General features: G+C 51.3%; 2 protein-coding genes across 4 annotated transcripts in view; one reads left to right on the top strand and one right to left on the bottom strand.

Moving 5' to 3' along the window:
* The first annotated feature begins 88 nt into the window (after positions 1-88).
* TMEM53 (transmembrane protein 53) lies at positions 89-20,911 on the top strand. Its single transcript, XM_024571133.4, has 3 exons — positions 89-263; positions 13,159-13,280; positions 17,900-20,911. Exons 1-3 carry the CDS (start codon positions 203-205, stop codon positions 18,551-18,553), a joined length of 837 nt encoding a protein of 278 aa, XP_024426901.1. The 5' UTR covers positions 89-202; the 3' UTR covers positions 18,554-20,911.
* The window catches only part of RNF220 (ring finger protein 220), a 227,491-nt gene continuing 225,692 nt past the window's right edge, over positions 20,906-22,704 (bottom strand). For all 3 annotated transcript variants that reach the window (XM_053919958.2, XM_024571093.4, XM_045204142.2), the window contains 2 exons: positions 22,604-22,678; positions 20,906-21,879 (listed from right to left, as the gene is read on the bottom strand). In XM_053919958.2, coding sequence (XP_053775933.1) covers positions 21,808-21,879; positions 22,604-22,678 — 147 coding nt within the window. In that variant the 3' untranslated portion in view covers positions 20,906-21,807. The remainder of the gene's footprint in view (positions 21,880-22,603; positions 22,679-22,704) is intronic.

Raw genomic sequence — 22,704 nt, 5'->3', positions numbered from 1 at the left:
TGGGGTGCGGCGAGAGGCTCTGAGAGCGGCTCGGTGGTTGCTAGGGTGAGAGGTCACGGATCACGCTCAGGGATTGGGCAGTATCGGCGGAGGTGGGTGGTGCCTGGGCGGTGCCCACGAGACTCGGGGTGAGGTGCGAACGCGCGAGCGCGCGAGCTGGAGTTCCGGCGGGAGGACGGTGCTGAAGGCCAGCAGCTTCATCATGCCCTCGGCTGAGCTTGACTACACCATCGAGATCCCGGATCAGCCCTGCCGGAGCCGGGGTATGGAAGGACGGCTGGGTCCAGTTGTGGGGAGGTGTGACCTAACCAGTTTGTGGGTCGGAAGCGCAGCTGTGGCTCCGCCCCCTTGCGGCTCCGCCCTCTCGCGGTCAGCCCCCTCACAGGGTCCTGGAGGTCTTAGAGTTGCTCTCGACCAGAGGGCCCCGCCCCCTTGTAAGCCCCGCCCCGGAGTGCTCAACCTGCCGGAGCCCCTTCCCTTCGTCCTCTGCCCGGTTGGGGGCCTTTTTTTCCTATCTTTTCAACCGGCGTTTTCAAGTCCTTGCCCTCGGATTTCTCCTAGTAGCTGAAGACTGGGGCAGAGGCTCTCCCGATTCCTTTGTTTGGGGTCGGGCTTCCCACTTTTAGCGTCTCTGGCTGTTGCGGCTAGAGGTCCCACTCACTATTTTCTCGGGGTCTTCACTGAAGCCCGGGACATAGAACCCTTATCCCTCTCTCCTCCCCGCTCTCCATAGCTGTGGTTAACAGGGCAGTCCCTGCCGTCAGATAGAAGTCAGTTCACATCCTAACTCCTCCCCGTAGTAGCTGGGTGACCTTCGGCAGGCAACCCCCTCTGAATTTCAGTTTCCCCATCTGCAGAAGTGCGGTATCAATAGTAACCTCCCTCACAGGGTTGTTGGTTGCACAACAGATCGTTTGTGTTAAGGACCCAGCATAGTGCCTGGCATGGAGTAAGTTTAATGATTAGCATTATTTTCCTCCCTACAGCCATATCAGTAAAGAAAGGTGTGTGGGAGGCTTCCTTAAAATTATAGCCTGTATGTAGAGCAGGCCTGGGCCCCTCGCGTTGTGAGTAGTACTGGGGACCCAGAGAATGGAAAGTTGGGCCCTGACTGGGAATTAAGGTAGAGGAACGTTGAAGTACATGTCCATCCAAGCCCAGCGGGTCTCTCCCCTGCATTACTCCGTATTGCCTTCACGCCTCCAGTCTCACGGCCAGCAGCTCAGCCTCATATTGCCAACACAGTGATCTTCCTAATGCAAAAGTTTGATCTATCACTGCTCTGTGTAAAACCCTTCAGTGGCTCCTTATTGCCCTCAGGATAAATCAAGTCCAGATTGCTTAACATGGCATTCAAAGTCCTTCATAATTTATCAGCCCCTGCTTACCTCTTTGGTCACTATGTCCTTCCACTGTGCAATTTGAATTTTATGTTCTGGCAACCGAACTGCTTGTGATTCTCCCCACATTTCTTGCTTCTCTGCCTTTGCTCCTGCTGTTTCCTCTGTCTGGGATGCCCTTTCCCCTCTGCTGCCCCACACTGCCCCCTCATCATTTAAGGCTTAACTGAGATGTTGCCTCCTTCAGGAGAGCCTTCCTAGACCCCTCCCCTAGCATCTTGCATTCCTTGGTTGGAGTCTAAGAGGCAGGCCCTGGGCTCCCACAGAACAGATGGCTGTAGACGGACCATATTTCCCTAGAACTGGGCTCAGAGAAACCTGATCTGTTGGCTTAGGCACGTTTTGGCATCAGCAGGAAATGAAGCCAGTTAATATTCTTGTCCTTGGAGAGACTTCAGCTGCAAAGGGCTGGAGCTGCCTTCTGCATGGCCAGCAGGGCAGGAGTTCCCTCTCAGCCCAGGTGGGCAGCCTGGTGGTCTTGTTTGTGTTTCAGATCTACCTCCTGCTGGTTCTGTGACTTGGCAAGTTGTCGAACCTCTTAATGCCTCACACGTCTCCACTGTAAAATGGGAATTGTAATAGTGCCTACTCCAGGGGTTGTGAGGTTTAACAAGATAGTGGCTGAGAGTGTGTGCCTGGCACGTTATTGGTGTATTTTCTCTGCTTGTGGCTCCCCTCATTGCTTGAGGAGACTGGGTCCTAGAACTGGAAGAAATCTCGGGGGGGTCATTTTGTTCTGCATCCTTCTACTGGTATGAGGGCATTCTGTTGCTACCAGACCGGTTCCTGACAGGCTGCTTCCTCCCACACATCCTGGCCTGTTGGAGGCAACTGGGATTATTAGAAAGCACTTCCCTTTCTTGAGCCACAATAGGCCTTCCTGTCATTTCTTCTTTCAGTTCAGTATTTGCTGTGTCCTGGCCATGGGTTCATTGCTGGTGCCTCAGAAGTGAGTCACACACAGGCTGCCTTCAGGGAGCTGTGGTTTGGGGAAGGGGAGAGGTTTACAAGCAGAGGGTTTCACAATGATGTGGCAACTGGAGGGCTAGAGGGTCATGGTGGGTACAACAGCAATCCCTCTTCCTCGCTGGAGAGGACAGCCTCACGCCTTCCTCAAATCTCTCTTCTCCAAGACAGATACCTCCAGGGCCTTCAGCTGTCCCTTCTCTGATGTAGTTCTAATAACCTCCTCCTTCTGATTGCTCCTCTGGACTAGCTTTAGTTCATCATGCCTTTCCCTCAAAGTGCATGCCCCAGAGTTGAACTGGATGTTGCAGCACCCCTCAGAAGGAGGCAACAGTGCTGTGCTCACCTGAATCCATTTGCTTCTGGTCTGCAGAGAGCTCCCTTCCAGGCTGACATTGCATCATACAGTGACAGTTTTTGGGGACCCCGGAGATTGTCCTTCTTTTGCATTACTGTTTAATGGTGGAGAAGTATGTAGGACAGTCACATCTGGTTTCTGGAATTGTTCCCCCCCACCCCCGTATTTGAATACCAAAACCACAGAGCCCAGCACTGCTGTGATTGACAGCGAGGTGAGTGGCTGCTGCTGGCACATCAATTGGCTGGAATGCAACTCTCCCCCAACCCCTGCCTTATACCTGCTCCCATGTCATTTCCTTGGGGAAATACTTTGTGCCAGGCTACCTCACTCCTAAATTTTTTCTTTAAATTTTTATTTATTGATTATAGAGGAAAAGATATGGAGAGAGACAGACAGACATTGATTTTTTTGTTCCATTTATTTATGCATTCATTGGTTGATTCTTGTATGTGCCCTGACCGGGGATCGAACCTGCAACTTTGGTGTTTCAGGATGATGCTCTAACCAACTGAGCTATCTGGCCAGGGCTAACATGCAGATTTCAGTTGCCATTAGGAAGTGTTGCTTGAATACAGTTCCGTTTCTAGGAAACAGTTAAGGACTTGCACAAAGAAAGAGGTGTCCAATAAAGTATTTTTATAACAGCAAAAAATTGGGAACAACATCATGTCTAATAATGGGAGATTGGTAACCATAAATTATGAAATATTCTACAGCTGCTCGGCAGCCACTACAAAGAATGGTGCAGAAATATATAAACTGACAGGGAGAGATATTCACAATATATTGCTAAATCGAAGAAAGCAGATTACAAAACAGTATGATTCCAATTTTATTAGATATTCATTTTCTCCTTTTCTACAATGAGCGTGCATTCCTCATGAAGTAATAATAATAACTTCGATTTATTGAACTCTTTCTTTATGCCAGGTACCTTTATAGTCATTATTTTATTTAATCTTTCGTATTATTATCCTCATTTCACAGATAAGGAAATTAAAGCTTAGGGAACTTGCTCGAGATCTGGTTCACGGTTGTTAGTGCAGAGCCAGAGATTCGAGCCCGGATAGGGTTCTACACAGCGTGTACTCTTGGGCATTGTGCTACTCTCTCACTCTGTCATTTCAAAAAGTGAAAAAAGAAAAAGTGAATTTTAAATAATTTGGTTTAAATGTGGGAACTGTGAGGATCTAGAAAATATTTCTGGGGAGTAGAGGAATTTGAGTATCCCTGTATTCTTCACATTTTAAAAAGAAAATGTAGGTTCTTTGTATGGTGATTCTGGCTCACGGATAGAAAGCACGCGATGTGCTGCAGACTCTCGTGCCGTCAGCCCTTTCCTTTGTCATCTCCGGGTGCCCCTGGGGGGTACACAATCTAATTTACGCTTCGGTTTTATGACTTGAACTGATGTACAATATGTGTACCTGTAATTCCTGTATTATTGGTGTCAGTGTTGTTTTGTTGCGACATTCTAGAGGACAGGGAGCTTGTGAAATTAAATTGTTTGGCGGGGTGCTGGGAAAGTGCCAGGGTTGACAGGAATACTTCAGCCCGGCTGGGGCGTCTGGGCGCCCACGGGCCCATGCACCCACGCACGGCCCCTTTGACTTCTCAATTCCTTTGCCTCTGGAACACCCTCCCCCTACCTTTTAAAAGGTAACATTTTAACTCTCCTTACAAAAGTGATACATATTGTTGATAGACAATGGATAAAAATATCATAAAAAACAATTGCCTCTAATCCCAGAAATAATTGCTATTAATATTTGATGTATTTTTCTATGCACGTGTATGTTTGTATATATGCATATATATATTCCGTTGTTCATACCGCTTTTCAACTTGTTCTTTCACTTAGTGTATTACTGTTACTTTTTTATTAAAAAATATTAATTTTTTTTTTAATTTTTAGAGAGAGGGAAAGGGAGGGAGAAAGAGAGGGAGAGATACATTGATTGGTTCCCTCTTGCACACTCCCAACTGGGGACCTGGCCTGCAACACAGGCATGTGCCCTGACCGGGAATTGAACCGGTAACCTTTTGGTTCACAGGCAGCCACTCAATCCACTGAGCCATATCAGCCAGGGCTTAATATTACTTAAAAAAAAAAAAAAGCATTATTTTGTATCATAAAAATTAACCCTTGTCCTGGCTGGTGTGGCTCAGTGGATTGAGTGCGGGCCTGTGAACTGAAGGGTCCCCAGTTCGTTCCCGGTCAGGGCACATGCCTGGGTTGAGGGCCAGGTCCCCAGTTGGGAGTGGGTGAGAGGCAACCAATCGATGTAGCTCTCACACCTCTCACACATCTCTTTCTCCTTCTCTTCTCCTCTCTCTAAAAGTAAGTAAATAAACTCTTTTAAAAAAATTAACCCTTTTAAAATGTACAATTCATTGGTTTTTACTATAGTCACAGAATTGTGCACCTATCACTACTGTCTGTTTCCAGAACATTTTCACCACCTCACCCTGAACCCTGTGCCCATTAGTACCCCCCAGACTGTCTCCCTTCAGCTCCTGGCAACCACCGATCTACTTTCTGTCTGTGGATTGGCCTGTTGTGGACATTTCATATAAATGGGATCATACACTATATGGCCTTTTGTGGCTGGCTTCTTTCACTTAGCGTATGTTTTCAAGGTTCGCCCGTGTTGTTGCCCGTATCAGTTCATTCCTAGCTGGTATAAGGCGGTATCTCTCTGGGGCTTTGACTTCTCTTTCCCCAATGCCTATGATGGTGAGCATCTTCGTGTGGGTTTTTCGGGCTTTCATATATCTTCTTTGGAGAAATCTCTTCAAATTTTTTGCCCATTTAAAAATTTGATTATTGGTCTTTTTAATTGTTGAATTGTCAAGAGTTTTTAATATATCCTGGATACAAACCCCTTACCAGATATATGATTTGCAAATATTTTCTCCCATTCTGTGGGTTTTTTTTTTCCACTTTTTGATGGTGTCCTGTAAAGTATAGAAGTTTTAAATTTTGATGAAGTCCCTATTTATCTGCCTTTTCTTTTATTCCTTATACTTTCGGTCATGTCTAAGAAACTGTTGCCTCATCCAAGGTCACAAAGATTTACGCCTGTCTTTTATTCTAAGAGTTTTTATCACTTACATTTGTGTCTGTGATCTGTTTAATGTATTATTGAATATTTCCATACAATTAAACATTTTTCTTTCTTAGAAGTGGAATCACTAAGTCAAAGATTGTACGTTTTTGAGACTTTCGGTACATGTTCCAAAATCGTGGTGACCCTCTTCTCCCTCTCATCCCCCTCCCCGTTACTACCTGTCTCCCACTGCTCTGGCTCAGGCCTTTGCCGTCTCTCCCCTTGTGTGTTCAGTCGTCTCCTGCCTGTTCCTCACGGGCACTTTCAGGGCGCTGTGGTAAGGGCAGTGGCATGGTGATGGTGGGTGCAGGGGAGGAGCCTCTAACCCCGTCTGGTGATTTGGGGTTGGGGTGAGAAGGGCATCAAGTGGGGCTTTCTGGAAGTGAGCAGTGAGCCGCCTCAGAAGGTGGGGTGTTCATCACTCAGAAGTGATGAACAGGGAGCAGCAGCATCAGCCGGCGAGTAAGGAGCATGGCTTTAGAGGTGGAGGCAGTATGGCATGTGGTCCAGAGATGGACGCTGGCCCTGCTGCCTCCTGGCTGCATGTACTTGGGGAGAGGGACTTACCCTGTCTGTGTCTTAGTTTTCTCATCTGTTCAGTGGGACAATCGCTCACAGTAGTAGCTAACTCCTGGGACGGCTGAAGGATGAAATGAAGCAGCACATGTTGAGGTTCTGGCTGATGCGACCAGTCCCCTGAGGAGGAACAGGTGGAAGAGGTCAGTCTGGATGTGTTGATATACAGAGGCAGCTGTGTGTGCCCGTTTGGAGCTGAGATCATAGAGGTTTGGTGAAGACTGGGGCCTTGGGTGCTGTTACCCAGGGGGCTGGCTGGGGAAGTGGGTGTAAGCTGGTCTCTAGGCCACTTGGGTTTGGATTCCAGCTTCACTACGTAGTTGTGTAATCTTGAGCAGGTTATTTGCTGTCTCTGTGACTTAGTTTTTGGTCTGTAAAGTGAGAATAATAACAGTTCCTTGTTCATAGGATTGTTGTGAAGACTGAGTGAGTTGGTATGTAAAGTGCTTAGAATAGTGCCTGAAACATAATGCTCTTTTTGCTGTTACTGTTTTTCTTGGTAATGGGAGAGAGGGGGAGGGTAGCAGCTGGAGGGAGATGTGGAATTCAGCGAGTTTTATGATGGTTTAGCAACCAGGTGGGTTGTGGTAAGTCTTGGAGCCCAAGTGGGAAACTGCGCCCGTGCCCGTCTTCAGTGCCCGAGGGTCAGTGGCCGGGGGCCAGAGATGTTAGCAGTGGGAGGGGCCAGGGTGATGTGGCCGGTGGGATGAGCCTAAAAGGAACAGGGGCTTTTACAAAAGGGCGTAGGAATCACGATCCCGGTGTGGCCATAAATAACAATAGCCATAGCAATTACTTTTATGACTCTGCACACGCCACAGGTAACAAGAAGAATGCTGGCTCTTTCCCCTTGGATCCATCCTTTGCTTCCCAGCCACGTGTTCACTCATTCAGCACAGGAGTGCCTGAATGTGCCAGCTACAGTGCTAGGCTGATGAACTTGACATCCCTGGTTCCTGCCTTCATGGAGCCTGCCAGCCCGGGGGAGACACCGACATTAAACAACTAATTGTGCAAGTCATTAATCGGAGCTTGGGTCATGCCACTGCCCCCATTCCAGAGTCTTCCCTTGTTCCCTACTGCTACGGAATAAAATCCAGACTCCTAGGCATGGCTCGAAGGCCTGCAGGGTTGGGCCCCAGTCCCGCCCTTGGCAGCTCTCCTGACCATGGGCGCTCCCTCACCCAGGCATCTGCTTGCCGTGCCCCAGACTGACCATGGCATCTCCAGAGCCCCCTGCCCCATGTTCCTGCTGGTCCTCCAAGGCCTGCGCAGCAAATTCATCTTCCTTTGGGGGCCTTTCCTGGTCACTGTCACTCTCTCAGCCACGCTCCCAGAGCGCCTTGTACATTTCTGGATTGCAGCACTTCGTGTATAGAATCAGGAAGGGGAGCGTGACTCCAGTGGGAGGAGGTCAGACAAACGCTCCGTGTTTGGAGTGGGCATGGAAAGTAGGGCGCTGGGGAGGAGAATGTGTCGGGGAGTGGGAGGCACCCACGGGTGCAGAGCACCTGTGGCTTAGTGGGCAGCCTCGAGAGCCTGGCAGGAGTGGAGGGACCACTTCCTTCCCTTTAGGAACTGGACGGAAAGTGTGGGCTCTGGGAGTAGGCAGTGTATTCAGGGTGTTCCTACACTGAGAGTTTCTTCATGGAGATGAGTATCTACCTGGGGAAGTCATTCCTACCTGAGCTGGCGAAGCCTAGTATGCCGGTAAAACCTGCAGTGGAGCAAAATGGAGTTAGAAATCCCAGCCGTGGGAGAAGGGGCAGGTCCGAGGCCCAGCAGAAGCTGTGTGAACCTTCCCCTACTGGGAATGTGCTGCCACTGCTGGTCGGGGTGGCCTTACTTCCCACAGCCACCAGGGGATGCGACTTCCCTTGGCTGCCTTCTCTGCGTTTGAAATAAATTCCAAAACCCTTTGCTGGTATCTTGGTGGTGGCCCGTGGAGGGGACTGGTATGGGCTGGGGGTGGGGAGCCTGTGCTCACCCAGCTGCACAAAGGTAAGGGGTCCTCCCTGGGGCGAGTCCAGGGCCCCAGCTGCTGAATCTCAGAGGTTCAAAGGCAGATCCAAAACATAGCTGTCCATTTTCACATGTGAGGCTGCTGCAACCTGAACCTCCTGGGTAGTCACCCCCAGCAAGGTTGGGCTTGGCCCCAGGAAGCCCAGATGTGGCCTCTACCAGAAAGGCCAGTGCAGGCGAAGAGCTGCTCTGGCATAGGACAGGGGAACATTAGACTGAGAAAGGGAGAGAGAATATTTGGAGTGGTCTGAGTTAGGGCTATGGGCTCTAACTTTCCCCTCATCAGAGGCTGAGGCCAGCGCCAGGGGAGCCCCGGAGGGCTGGTAGACATGAGCAGGGGACCGAGGTGCTGGCAGCTCCCGCTGCAGGCTGAGTAGTGCCCAGCCTGGGATCCATCCCTGCGGGTGCAGGCAGTTAATCTCCAAAGGCTGGAGTCGCCACTGCTGGAGAGCAGGAACATTGAACTTTTCAATCACATTAATTTCCACAGGAAATTGTTGTCTTCCTTTTGTCCAAAGGTTAGTGATTTATATTTACCATCCTCTTAACTAGCCTTGAAATTTACTGTTGCCAGGTCACCACCGGCTTCCGTAAATCTCAGGATGGCAGCTGAGCATAGCCAAGTGGCTTGATCCTTGGAAGGGCACACCCCAGCCCTTTCAGGAGGGCAGATAACTAGCAACAGACAGTCCCTGCACAGAAGTCCCCCTGGGGGGCATGGGGCTCAGTTGGCAGGGAAATGAGATGGGGTCTGGCCAACAAGGTTGCAGGGAGGCCTCTTCAGTAGCAGACGTGGCAGACAGCGGGCTTGTGCCTTGGTACATCACTGGAGGAGACCTGCTTCTAGCTGAGGACAGGGCTGGGTGGCACAGAGGTGTCATGTGACTTAGTTAGGATGGGGAGCAGGGGCCTGTCTGACCTTAGGCAAGTAACTTAACCACACCATGCCTCAGTTTCCTCAACTATAATAATTTTCCTCATCATGTTGATTTGAGGGTTAGACCTCAAACAATATCAGCTAATATTATTCTTTATTAGGGCAGGGTGAATAGTTTGGGATGGACCTCAGAGTCGTCCACCTCTCTGCTTCCACTGTCCCACCCATTTCCCTTTTTAAGACCCTCTTCTTCCATCTGTTTGTGGAATTAGAATGAACAGGGGCTGATAAACTTTCCTGTAAAGGGCCAGTAAGTATTCTATGGTCTCTGTTGCATCTACTCAGCTCTGCTGTTTGAGCATGAAAACAGCCATACACAAGAAGTAATGGAATGTGGCTGTGTTCCAATAAAACTTTATTTGTGGACACTCAAATTTAAATTTCTTATAATTTTCATGTGTCACAAAGTACCATTCTTCTTTTCTTTTTAAAAATCACTTAAAAAGATAAAAATCAAGACTTCTGGTCAAGATGGCAGGCAGGTAAACACGGCTCACTTTCTTGTATAACCACATGAAATTTACAAGTAAATTATAGAATAACAATCACTCAGAACCATCAGAAATTGAGACTGGTAGGAGGTGAGGACATGGAATGGCCTGGTTCTACACCCATGTGTGCTGGATAAAAACTCGGGAGGGCCCAGGCTGGACTGAGTGCTAGCCTGCCAACTGAAAGGTCACTGGTTCGATTCCCAGTCAGGGCACATGCCTGAGTTGTGGTCCATGTCTCCAGTTGGGGGTGTGGGAGAGGCAACCGATTGATGTTGCTCTGCATGTTGATGGTTCTCCCTTCCCTTCTCTCTAAAAATAAATAAAGTCTTTATATAAATATAAATATATAAATATTATATATATATGAAAAACGTGGAAGGGATATCTAGGGAGTGAGGAGTCCAAGCCCCACACCAGGCCCTTCAGCCTAGGGTTCTAGTGGCAGAAAGATAAGTCCCCACAACTTCTGGCTACAAAAAAACCAGCAGGGATTGAGTCAGTGGAAGGAACTTCTGGAGTCCCAAGCAGTTCCTCTTTTTTAAAAAAAAAAAAAAAAAGATTTTATTTATTTATTTTTAGAGAGAGGGGAAGGGAGGGAGAAAGAGCAGTGAAACATCAATGTGTGGTTGCCTCTCATGCACCCCCTAATGGGGACATAGCTTGCAACCAGGCATGTGCCTTGACTGGGAATCGAACCAGCGATGCTTTGGTTCTCAGGCCCACATTCAATCCACTGAGCTACAGCAGCCAGGGCCAAGTAGTTTCTCTTAAAGAACCCACACAAAGACTTAGACTCACTATTTCTGAGCTCCATTACTAGGGTAGCAGCTTGAAAGGTACTAGTGGCCAGCAGGGAGGAACTGAGGTGTTTGGTATCAAGGCAAGATCTGGCAGACAGCTTTATCCCAGACAGAAATGTGGGCAGAGGCCATTGTCCCCTTTCTGAACCTTTCTTCCACAGAGCAGGGGGGTGCCATATCCGAGACTCCATCAGCCTAACACTGTTTGCCCCTCCCTGGAGATCACCTGAGGCTCCTTCCAACCTAATTTACAGTTATTAACAGTGGCTTTTCCATATGAATGGCTGATCTTGGCTCATGCTTCACAACTTCCTCAATTCTCTCAAACAAGCAGGACTCAGTGAGCCCCCAGCCCTCATACCTCTTCTAAGTGGCCCCAGGCACCTCACTAGAAGCAGCCAGCCTAGATTTACAGCTTGGCTTCACCTGGGACTCTCCAAGCCCAGCACAAGTAGCAGCCATCTCAGATCGCTTTAGGGCTCAGACAAGTGGCCCGGGTTGTTTACAGGTTGGTGCTGACCTTGGCCTGCACCACCTGGGAAATGCCAGGGCCAGTGCACCCAGTGGACAGTTACAGACCACATCAGGGCACCACCACCCTGCCCCTGCACAGCTGATCCTCCACAGAGGGTAGAGGTTGGTGGTCAGTGGTCACAGTCAGTCCTTGCAGCTGACTGGCCTGGGTAAATCCCTCCCATTGACCTGCCAACAGCAGCAACCAAGGCTCAACTACAAGGGGAGGGTGTATTCAGCTCACATGAAAGGTACACTCTGAGTACCTAGTATGGGTAACAGAAGGTAGGCTGTGTTACTGGACCCTACAGGACACCTACTACATTAGGCCACACTACTAAGAAAGGGAGTCATAGCAGGTCTACCTAGCTCTAATACATAGAAACAAAAACACGGACGCTGCCAAAATGAGGAGACAAAGAAACATGGCCCAAATGAAGGAACAAATCAAAATTCTAGAAAAATAACTAAACAAATGGAGATAAGCAATCTATCAGAGGCAGAGTTCAAAACACTGGTTATAAGGATGCTCAAGGAACTTAGTGAGGACCTCAGCAGCATAAAAAAGACCCAGACAGAAAGGCAGGATACACTAATTGGAATAAAGAACAATTTACAGGGAAACAACAGTAGAGTGATTGAAGCTGAGAATCAAATCAATGATTTGGAACATAAGCAAAAACAACCAACTGGAACAACAACAAGAAAAAAGAATTAAAAAAAATGAGGATAGTGTAAGCAGCCTCTGGGAGAACTTAAGCGTTCCAACATTCGTGTTGTAGGGGTGTCAGAAGGAGAAGAGAAAGAGCAAGAAATTGGAAATCTATTTGAAAAAATAAGGAAAGAAAACTTCCTAATATGGTGAAGGAAATAGACATGCAAGTCCAGGAAGCACAGAGACTCCCAAACAAGATGGATGCAAAGAGGCCCACTCCAAGACACATCATAGTTAAGATGCCAAAGGTTAATGATAAAAGAGAGAATTTTAAAAGCAGCAAAAGAAAAGCAGTTGGTTAACTACAGGGGAGTTCCAATAAGACTGTCCGCTGATTTCTAGAAGGGATTGGCAAGAAATATTCAAAGTCATGAAAAGCAGGGATCTACAGCCAAGTTGCAGAGCTATTATTTAGATTCGAAGGGCAGATAAAAAGCTTCCAGACGAGAAAAAACTAAAGGAGTTAATCATCACCAAACAATTATTATATGAAATGTTAAAGGGACTTATTTAAGAAAAAGAAGATCAAAACTATGAACAATAAAATGGCAAAAATACATATCTGTCAACAATTAAATCTAAAAAAAACCTAAGCAAATGAACAACAGAGACAGAATCATGGGTATGGAGAGCGTTTTGATGGTTGCCAGATGGAGGGGGAGTGGAGGAATGGGTGAGAGGTGAGGGTATTAAGAAGTACAAATAGGTAGTTACAGAATAGCCATGGGGATGTGAAGTACAGTATAGGAAATGGAGTAGCCGAAGAACTTATACTTATGACCTGTGGATATGAACAATGGTGTGGGGATTGCCTGAGGGAGTTGGGGGTGCTGGGTGGAGAGGGTTAAAGGGGGGAAAATTGAGACAACTGTAATGGCATAATCAATAAAATATTATTTAAAGAACAAAAATCACGGCTGACTTTGGCCCATGGCTGGTAGTTTGCCGCCCCCTGGACTAGAAGGTAAAATTGCATGGAGAAAGTATTCACTTTTCTCACCCGGCCTCTATGTCTTTGAGTCATTACAGAAAGGTGCCCTCATGTGGGTTTTTTCAATGACCCTGAGAGGCCAAAAAGCCACCTGAAGCGGGGACAGAGGAAGGAGCCCTGTGGGAACCTGTGGCACAGGGGCTGGCCCATTGCCTGGGCCTGGTACCCGCTGGTTCTCTGCCTGCAGCCAGACTGGTGCTGACTCTGGATTGGCCAGCCACCCCCACCTTGCACCCCAACTACCGTGCTGACAGTCTCACCTGTCTATTTCAGAGAACAGCCCGAGCCAAGGTGGGAAGGAAGCTGGGACTCGACAGCCTTTGGTGATTCTCTTGGGCTGGGGTGGCTGCTCCGACAAGAACCTTGCCAAGTACAGTGCCATCTACCACAAAAGGGTGAGTACTGCAAGCTGTGGACACCCAGTGTGCTGGGGCCCTGCCACCTGTGTCTGCTCTGAGGGGGAATTGGGGCAGTTCGGAGCCTTGGCTGCCCTCACCTTTAGGCTGCAGCGAAGCTGGTCCGGGAATGGCACCAAGAACGGCCTGTGACGAAGTTGCTGGCATCGTAGGGACTTTGGCAGGATTATCCCCCCTTTGCTGTCACCTCCATGGCTTGGACTGTCCCCTTCAGCCCCCTGACCTGCTTCCCCTTCCTTCCTCCCCAAATCTTGCAGTGGGCAGCCTAGCTCGGATGTGCTCCCAGCTGTGGAGTCGGCCCAGACCTCAAATTTCTGTTGGCTGGTTATGGCCTCTCTGGGCAGCAGGAACCTGGGCCAGTGTGCTGGGCATAGTCTGTCCTCCCGGGACTTTCTCCATTTCTGACCAGATGAGGTTCTGTCTCGGGGTTGACCATGGCGCCTTCGCTTTCCCAGAGTAGAAGGGCCTCTTGGAGAAGAGATTCAGGCTTGAGGGTTCCTTGCTGCTTCTCTGACTGCACCAAGAGTTGGATGTGGAGGGTGTGAGAATTAGAGAGAGCCCTTACGTAGGCCTGGACAGATGGGTGTGAAAAAACATATGTTGAATAAAAAAACATGTATTTAATTTGTATTTACTGATTTTAGAGAGAGAGAGGAAGAGGGAGTGGGAAGGGGGAGGAGAGAGAGAGAAACAAACATCCATTTGTTGTTCCACTTATTTATGCACTCATTGGTTGCTTCTTGTATGTGCCCTGACTGGGGATTGAACTTGCAGCCATGGCATATTAGGATAACGCTCTGACCAACTGAGCTACCCCGCCAGGGCGGGCCTGGTTATATTTTGAAAGCCCCTTTCACATCTTTGGCCTCTGGCCCAACCCTGCTCTGCCCTCCTCAGCTCAGACCTCCCAAAGCAGAGAGACACCAGTGCAGACAGCCCCAGCTGCCATCTGGGAGCCCTGGACTGAGGAGGAGTAGGCGTTTCCTGGGAGAAAGGCCAGCTGGTGCCCCCTCCACTGGCCCATGGCTGCACTGAGTCTGAGGTGTGTGGCCTTGGAATGGAGAATGGTTGGGAGAAAGGGTAGTCCTCAGCTTAGGCTCCTCACAACCACAAGGCTGGCCCTTCGGCCTTGCCTTCTATAGACTGCCGTACTCTGCAAGTAGTTTCAGCTACTCCTGAATTCCCCTCGGCGGGCGAGGCTTTTTTGTCTGGCTTCGCCATTAGACAAAGACCCACTAGGGCAAGTGGAGAGATAGAAATAGGTGAGTGTGGTTAGAACAGAGAAGGAAATAAAAAGCACCTGGTAAGAGACGAGGCTGAGTGGGGTCCGTAGGAGATTTAAGCAGGGGTGGGAAGTTAGATTTGTGTTTCCGAAGGCCCCTCATTGCAGAGCAGGGGAAGGATCGGAGGGGCCAGAACTGGAGGCCAGCGTATGCCGCGGTTCTGGCTGCGGCAGTTTCTGGGCAGTGGGGGGTGTTTTTTGAGACAAGGAATGCTGGAGGAGAAGCCATAGGTCCTCGGGTGGATGAGCTTCCCCCAGGGAGTGTGTAGAGGGCAAGGAGAAGAGGGCCTAAGACAGCTTTGGGGAGCCCAGATTTAAAGGAGCGGAGAATGAAGAGGGCCCTATGAGGACAGGAAGAGTGGCCAAAGAGGGACAAGAAAACCCAGGAAAGTGTGGCAGAATCTACAGAGAGTCTGGGGAATTGGCCACTACAGAGGGCGAGAGGGAAGATGTCACTGAGGCAGAGGCACAGGGAGAAAGGGAACGAGCACAGCCCCAGGAAGGCAACGGGCTTGAGGTGGCAGGGCCAATGGAGGGTTGTCTGGGAAAGGAAGGGGGTGCCTTTACCCTGTGGTCGGGAGGGCAGGATGGGTGTGGAGAAAAGTTCTTCTCAACCCCAAACTCCTAATACTCATTATGTAAAAGAAAACAAAAACACCATATTCCACCACCTAGCGACCGCCTCTGTTGACACATTAGTGTGCATCCTTTCAGCTTTTTTCTCTGTGTGTATTTTTTTTTACCTAAATGAGATCTACTGAATGTACTGTCGTATATCCTGCTCTTTCTCAGACCACGGTCTCCACCCTCTCACGTTGATACATTTTCATCTCGTCTAGTTTCCGGTCCTTACTCAGATGCTCTAATGGTGCCAAAGTGTCCTTCATAACTGATTTGCCCAAACAGCATCGAAAGCAGGATCAGCCATTGCATCTAGTTCCTTGACCCTCTTTTAAATCTAGAACAGTCCCCTTTTTTCACAATAACAACTTACCGAACCGCCCAGGCACCAGAGAGTCTGTCTAGGAGCGTGCGATCCCGAATGGGCCGGAAGGGCCATGTGCTGGGCACTGAAGGGTGTCCCGGATTCGGCCGTTTGGGAGGATACAATGGCCTTCATAGGAGTAGAGCAACTGCTCACTGCAGCCAGTGGGAGGGGTGAGGTGGACGGGGGGTGGGGTGGGGGGGGAGATAGAGTTAGAGGGGAACATGGTGTAAAGCAGGAGCTTTTTTTAAAAAATGCGATTGGTCTGTGTAGGAATCTAGAGAGGAAGAGACTGAAAATACGGAAGAGGTTGGTGAGGAGCGACACAGCAGGGCTTTGTCCTGGGACGAGCATGTGCAGAGATGGAGTGATGGTTGGCTTCTGGGGAGGGAGAAGATACTAGGATCAGACATGCAGCAAGACCCAGGTCCTTGGCACAGGGATTCTAAGAGCACCTGACTGGGGAGGTGGCAACAGAGATGATGGGCACCTTGGAAACCAACAAGTGAGGCCCAAACCTCTGGGTGCAGGGAAGCTCGGTGTGTGGGGGCCCTTCACAGGGAGTGTCGGGGTTCACAGGGTGAGCCCTGTGTACACCCAGGTGGCACATGGAGTTAGAGGGACACTCTGTGTGCCCTCAAACATGGTGCATGCACAGGTGTTGCTGAGCTTAGGTCTGAACCAACAGGTAGCTCTGCATGTGAATGCCTCTGGGGAGGAGTGTGTGTGTGCACACACGCAGACGTGCACTCACGCAAGGCAGTGCAGCATGAGAGTGTGCTCGCCTTGTGGGTGTGTGTGCTTGTGGGTGTGTGTTGGCAGCTCTGTGTTTTGTGCACTCACAGGTGGTGCAGTGGGTACACCCGCACCCTAGCGAGTGGTGGGCGCCTTGGGTGTCTGCATCTGTGGGGTGTGAGGTGGACACACTCTGTTTAGTCCCAGAGTCGTGTGTGTGGTAGTGCGGCAGGAGTGTGTTTGCATTGGTGGGCAGTGCTGTGTGTGGGTTGGGGCTGGGTGGGAAGACATTTCACATCCTCTGGGGAGTGAGAGTGGAGCACTCTGACATTTCCAGAGCCAAGGGGCCAGGCGACATCAGTGACCCTTCTGCAGGCTTGGGAGCGGTGCTAGGCATGCTGGGGCCTCGGTGAGAGCAGTGCCGGGAGCACTTGAAGCAGCTGTCAGATTGGAGGGAGGCAGTGAGGGACTCCCTCAGCTGACTGTCCTTGTTTGGCCATGGGCCATTCAAGCAGTGGCCTTTGTTATTCCTCCTGCCATCTCTAATTACTGCCACTATTAGTCAAGAGTTTACTTTGTGCCAGGTGCCGAGTAGTGGACACTTAGGTACATTTTTTCATTTTATTCTCACCATAACCCTATGCGATGGATGGAGACACAGACTCAGAAAGATGAAGTAAATTGCTCTTTGTCCATACCGCTAGTAAGTGGTGCTGGGAATGGAACCCAGCCCTGGGAACCAGCCCTGTCTGACCCTAGAGCCTGCCTAATTTTGAGTCCCCTAGCAAAGGGCCCTTTGTCTCTAGAACAGGGTAATTAGACGTGACTTTGGCCTCCTTTTCTAACTGGCCTGGAAGGGGATCTGTCTGGAGACTTTGAGGCATACTTGACTTAGGTATTGAGGGGTACGGAAACCTAGAGAGAATTTGACTCAGATTTTAGAATTTGAGGAACAGCAGCATTTACTATATATGGAATTTCAGGGCAAGTGGGAGGGGTGATCCCATGCCTTGGAACCAGCTTTGGGTGCCAGGTGCCTGATGCCAGAAAGTATGGACTGCTCACAGGGCCCTGTGAGAAGGAAGCAGTGGCCAGAGACACATGACGCGGGTCTGGCTCACGAGTGGCCTCTGGTGGTCAAGGCTTGGGTCTGCAGGGTCTTATGGGGGTAACTCCTTGTGCCTGGGAGGCAGAGACAGTGCAGAGGGGAGTCAACTGCAGCAGGCTGTAGCCAAGCAGCGAGACCTTCAGTGTGCCAGAGTTGAGCAGATGAGGGGGTAAGGTTATGGGTGCGAGGGAGACTGGAAGTGGACCAGAGTCAGGAGACTTCTTCTGGTCAGCCCAGGTATCTCCAAAGCATGCTCTGGGTCCCAGGCCTCACGTACCGTCCCGGGCTGAGGGGGCTTGGCCAGTGTGAAGTGATTATTCTACCGCCTCCACTCTGGAACGCACTGTGTCTGCGAGTGGTAAGCTGGTGCCCAGGCTGCAGCAGGCCTGGAGTACTGCTAAGGAAGTTGGAGCTGCTGGACCCCTCTGACCTTAGCTTGCCCTACCCCCCATCCCGGAGAATCAGTCAGGTGTCTCTCCTCTCCTCAGGGCTGCATCGTGATCCGATACACAGCTCCATGGCACATGGTCTTCTTCTCCGAGTCCCTGGGCATCCCTTCACTTCGTGTTTTGGCCCAGAAGCTACTTGAGCTCCTCTTTGATTACGAGGTTGAGAAGGAGCCCCTGCTCTTCCATGTCTTCAGCAACGCCGGTGCCATGCTGTACCGTTACGTGTTGGAGCTCCTGCACACCCATCGGCGCTTCTGCCACCTGCGTGTGGTGGGCACCATCTTTGACAGTGGCCCTGGGGATAGCAACCTGGTGGGGGCTCTGCGGGCCCTGGCAGCCGTCCTGGAGCACCGGCCTGCCGCGCTGCGCCTGCTGCTGCTGGCGGCCTTCACCCTGGTGGCAGTCCTGTTCCACGTCCTGCTCGCTCCACTCACCGCCCTCTTCCACACCCATTTCTATGACCGGCTACTTAACGCAGCCTCTCGCTGGCCCGAGCTCTACCTCTACTCGAGGGCCGATGAGGTGGTCTTGGCCAGGGATGTGGAACGCATGGTGGAGGCTCGCCTGGCACACCAGGTCCTGGTGCGCTCTGTGGACTTTGTGTCATCTGCACATGTCAGCCACCTCCGTGACTGCCCCACCTACTACTCGAGCCTCTGTGTTAACTTCATGCGCAGCTGTGTCCAGTGCTGAGATCCTTGTCCCACCCACCTCACCTCTGTTCCAGAAATAAATGCCTGACACCTCCCTACAACCTGTATCCATGGGTGGGGTCCTCCTCTGGTTCGACTCCCTTCAGCCCTTTGGGACTTTGCGGTCCCGGACCAAGCAGAGAATTCCCTTGGGCCCCTGTCCTGGGGGACTGTGGTGGTCGCTGATCCCAGAGTCCTAGGGGGTGGGAGTGCCTGGGCATGTTTCTGTGGGAGCCTAGCGATGGTTGTGTTTGGACCAGTGAAGCAGTCAGGTTGCCGATTCCTGTGGTGTTTAGGCCAATAGGGTTAACCAAGTGCGGTTGGGGGGCTGATAATGAGCCCCAGGGTTCATCTCTGATTGCTGGAATGGAAAGTGAGCTGTGTGAGGAGGTGCCAGAGGGTAGGATCAGGCTGTGATCTCTGCTCCAAGTCCTTGAAAGGGCAGAGCCCCGCGGCATGAAGTACCATCCCCATGGATGCCTCTTGGCATTTCACGCAGACTTCTCCAAACTCACTGCTGGGGGGTCAGAAGCCAGATGGAGAGCTGAAGGTGCAGAGGTGGGCCTGCCCAGGTCCACACTTTGCCAGGAAGCCACTGGATCCAGGAAGCTGCAAAGTGTGTATGTGATGGGCAGATGGAGTGGAGCAGAAGGAAGACAACGGTGCCATATGGGAGCTGGGACAGGTGAAGTCAGGAGCCCTGAAGACCAGCACCAGGGCTGGGGGCCATTTGGCTGAAAAAGCAAACTCCCTCATCTCCCTGACAGAGTCCCACATGGATCCTCTCTAGGCAGGAGTGGTGGTTCTAACCTTAGGATTCTGTATCCTCTGTCATTCCACAAGTCCGTGCTCCGCAGTGCTGGCACAAAGTAGGTATTCAGGAACTCTGTGTTGATCGAATGAGCTTACTGTGTTGATCAAGGGACTTGGGGGCGGTGATGAGCTTTGACAGTTTGACAGGTAGTGGAGGAGATGGCTGGAAAAGCTCTGGGTGGGAGCTGAGCCCTGATATTCTCAGGGCTGGTGGACCTTCTGGGGGAGCTCTGTTTGGACGAGTCAGTCTGCTGGGCCCTCTGGGGACTGTTGGCAGCTAAGTCCTTTGCTGTGGCTGCATTCCTAGCCGTGGCCAACAGGTGGCAGTGCTGCCTGTGCCATGAGTCGGAGATCAAGTACCCCACAGCACCATGCGCTTCAGGCCCTCACTCTTAGAGAGCATGTGGCCCCAGGGTGGGAGTAACCAGCCACGAAGGACCTACTAAGTCCAAGGCAGGGAGAAGGAAGAGTGGAGACCTGAACTGAGCCCGCCTGATGGGAACTGGTCATTTCTTACTTGTCTTCCAAACACAGCATCACAGTGGCTGTTCTACCTGGAATCTACCTAGAATCTCTGGTCTCAGGATCCTTGTGTTCAGGCTATTTGGAGCCATGAAGCTGGGCATGGAGCTGCGATGGGCCTCCGCTGGGCTTCCACTGGGGTCATTTGTCACTGGGCGCAGGAGGCGGGAGCTGCTGACTGGACCTGATTCTATCGTGCACTGTGGGCGTCCTAGATTGGTGTGAGTGAGGCAGGGGATTTGGGAAGCCAGCGGGTGGACCTGGCATGTGAGGATTTGTAAATAAAAGGAGCCTGGAGTTATGCAGATGCTCTGGGGCCTTGAACTTGAGTATTTTCTAAAGACAAGCTTTCTGTGATGGGTAAGTACGCACCTGCGGCTTTGAGCACCGCCTGACCAAGCCCTCAGATGCCCATCACTCTGGCAGTGGGCAGCCATGGGGACGACGACCTGACGAAGCACCACCTCCAGTGCCAGCTGCCCAGCCTCGGTTACCTGACTTGAGGGTCCGCCTTAGATTATAGAGGTTTCCACTGTTTCCACTTGGGGTTCCAGGCAGTAGCTACACTACTGGTCACTGGGTTGGAGAACAGAAAAAAAGCCACGGGGGTGCTGAGATGGAGGTTCTGCCTTTGGTCCCTGGCTTGTTTCAGGGGACTAGAAAGGGTCGGAGGCTTGGGGCTTGTGTTTTCACCTGCCCTAGACTGGGGGCTAGAGCTTGCATCCCCTCTGCACCCCCAAGCTCTGACCTCTTCTGTGATTAATGAGCTGACGATTCCACATCAATAAAGAATTAACCTGGAGCCCCCACCCATCAATAGTCAGGAGTCTAGGTCCCCAGCCCCACCCCCCATCCCAATGTAGTGCTCCAGGGTCCCTGAACAGACCAACCCCACTGTTTCCACACCCATAGCCAAGTCCTTTCCCTTACACTGCTGCCAGGAATTAACCCCTTAACTGCCTCCGTCCACACCCCCTCAGCACCCACACCTCCCTACACACATACACACAGGCAACAGCTGTTTATATTGGTTTTAATCCATGTCAAATGTAGTTTACAAAGGGAAAGGACAAGTACCTTTGTATAGAATATACAGACACAGCATCACACCATGGGGCCCAGGGGAGGGGCAGGGAGGCAGCACTTCTCCCTGGGAACAGCAGCTCTAGTCCCAGGAATGGTTCTTAGCATGAGGCTGGGCAGGCAGGAACACCCTCATCCAACCCCAACCTCAGCCCTGCTGCAGCTCGGTTCCCATTTCTGTGCCTCCCCCGTTCCCAACTCCTTACAAAGAGCCCCAGGAGCTAACACTAAGGAGAGGGTCATGTCCCTTGGGGCAAGTACCCCATGTCTGGGAGAAGAAATATACACCACTGAACACCGAGCACATGGGAGAGGGAAGGGACACCATGGGAGAGGGAGAGGCAGGCACCCCAAGAGGTGGATGGGCCGAGCCCCCAGCCAGCCCTGAAGGAGGCACCGCTTCCAGGTGTTCTTAAAAAAAGAAGAAAATCATACAACCAAAGGGGAGGGGAGGTATGGGTGAGGAGTTACCCCATTTATACACAACATTGTAAACATACACGGTCTATATTACATGTGCTTCAGTCTGGTGTTTGCATGTCTGTCTGTCTGTCAGTCAGTCTGCGGGCAGGATATCAGGAGCCTTGCCTTGCTACACCTGCCTGCCCCACCCTGGGAACAGAACCTGGAACAGGTATGGTCCCCAAATTTGGTGGGAGCCAGCAGGCAGGGCCTGGGCCTCAGCCTCCACTCTGGCTCCAGAGGCCTGTGTGTGTGTGCACGGAAGTGCACAGGTATGTACATGGGGAACCTGTGTGCAAGTATGTACAAGGGGTAGGGTCACATCACAGAGGCAGGCGGGGCTGCTTGAGACAAGGCCTGCCTGGGGTGGCTAGCTCACAAGTAGATTCTCCGCAGGTCTCCGGGCGCTGTGATAGTGTTGCACTGAGGGCAGAGCTTCTTGGCACCCTGCAGGGAGAACAGGCAGGGCTTAGGTTATGCACACGGTGCCACATGTTTGCTCATGTGAGCACCTAGGCCTGAACCAGTTGTATGCTGGGACCTTGGTCCTGTTGGCCTAGGCTGGGGAACGCACGGCGGCCTCTGTGAGCAGGCAGGCAGGCATGCTCCTGTGTTGGGGGGACGTCAGGATCAAACCGCCTGGCCAGCCCCGCAGCAGGAGCCCCAGTAATGAGAACAAGGCTGGGTCCAGCTGTGGCTGCTGCGGCCCTAACGAGATTACATGCGGCCTTTGATCAGGACACAGAGCCCACGTCCGGGCCTTTTATTGCTGTCTCCGGGCGACATTTTAATGGCTGCTCCCGCACGCGAAGAACAGGGGCAGGAGCAGAGGGAGCATAGTAATGGGAGGGGGAGGGGCTGAGGCCCTGGTCCTGCTTACTCACACCCAGCCTCCTCCTGACCCGGGATCTCACCAATGTGTGTGACACAGTGGGCCTTGGTGGGGCGGGGGGCGGGCAGGGGGAAGGGAGCAGGCAGTGAACCCACACAGCAGGAGGGCGAGGATGTGGTGAGCCTGGGGAGGGGGTATCCTGGGTTCTGGCTGTGTTCTATGCTCCTGCTCCCTCTTGCCCCTCCTCACCCCGCTCCCAAAGCAGGCTCACGCATAAGCAAGGATATCTGGGCAGTACCCGAATCAGCCACCCACGCTCCAATCCCCATGCCACCTCACCAGGGTCCGCAGCCAGCACTCCTCGCAGTGCACATGCCAACACTGGATGGACGTTAGGGGCATCGAGTATGCGTCCTAGGGAGGAGGCGGGCAGAGAATGG

The sequence above is a fragment of the Desmodus rotundus genome, chromosome 3, assembly GCF_022682495.2.
Source record: "Desmodus rotundus isolate HL8 chromosome 3, HLdesRot8A.1, whole genome shotgun sequence".
NCBI lineage: Eukaryota > Metazoa > Chordata > Mammalia > Chiroptera > Phyllostomidae > Desmodus > Desmodus rotundus.
Note: the sequence above shows the minus strand (reverse complement) of the source record. Positions and strands in the feature narration are given on the sequence as shown.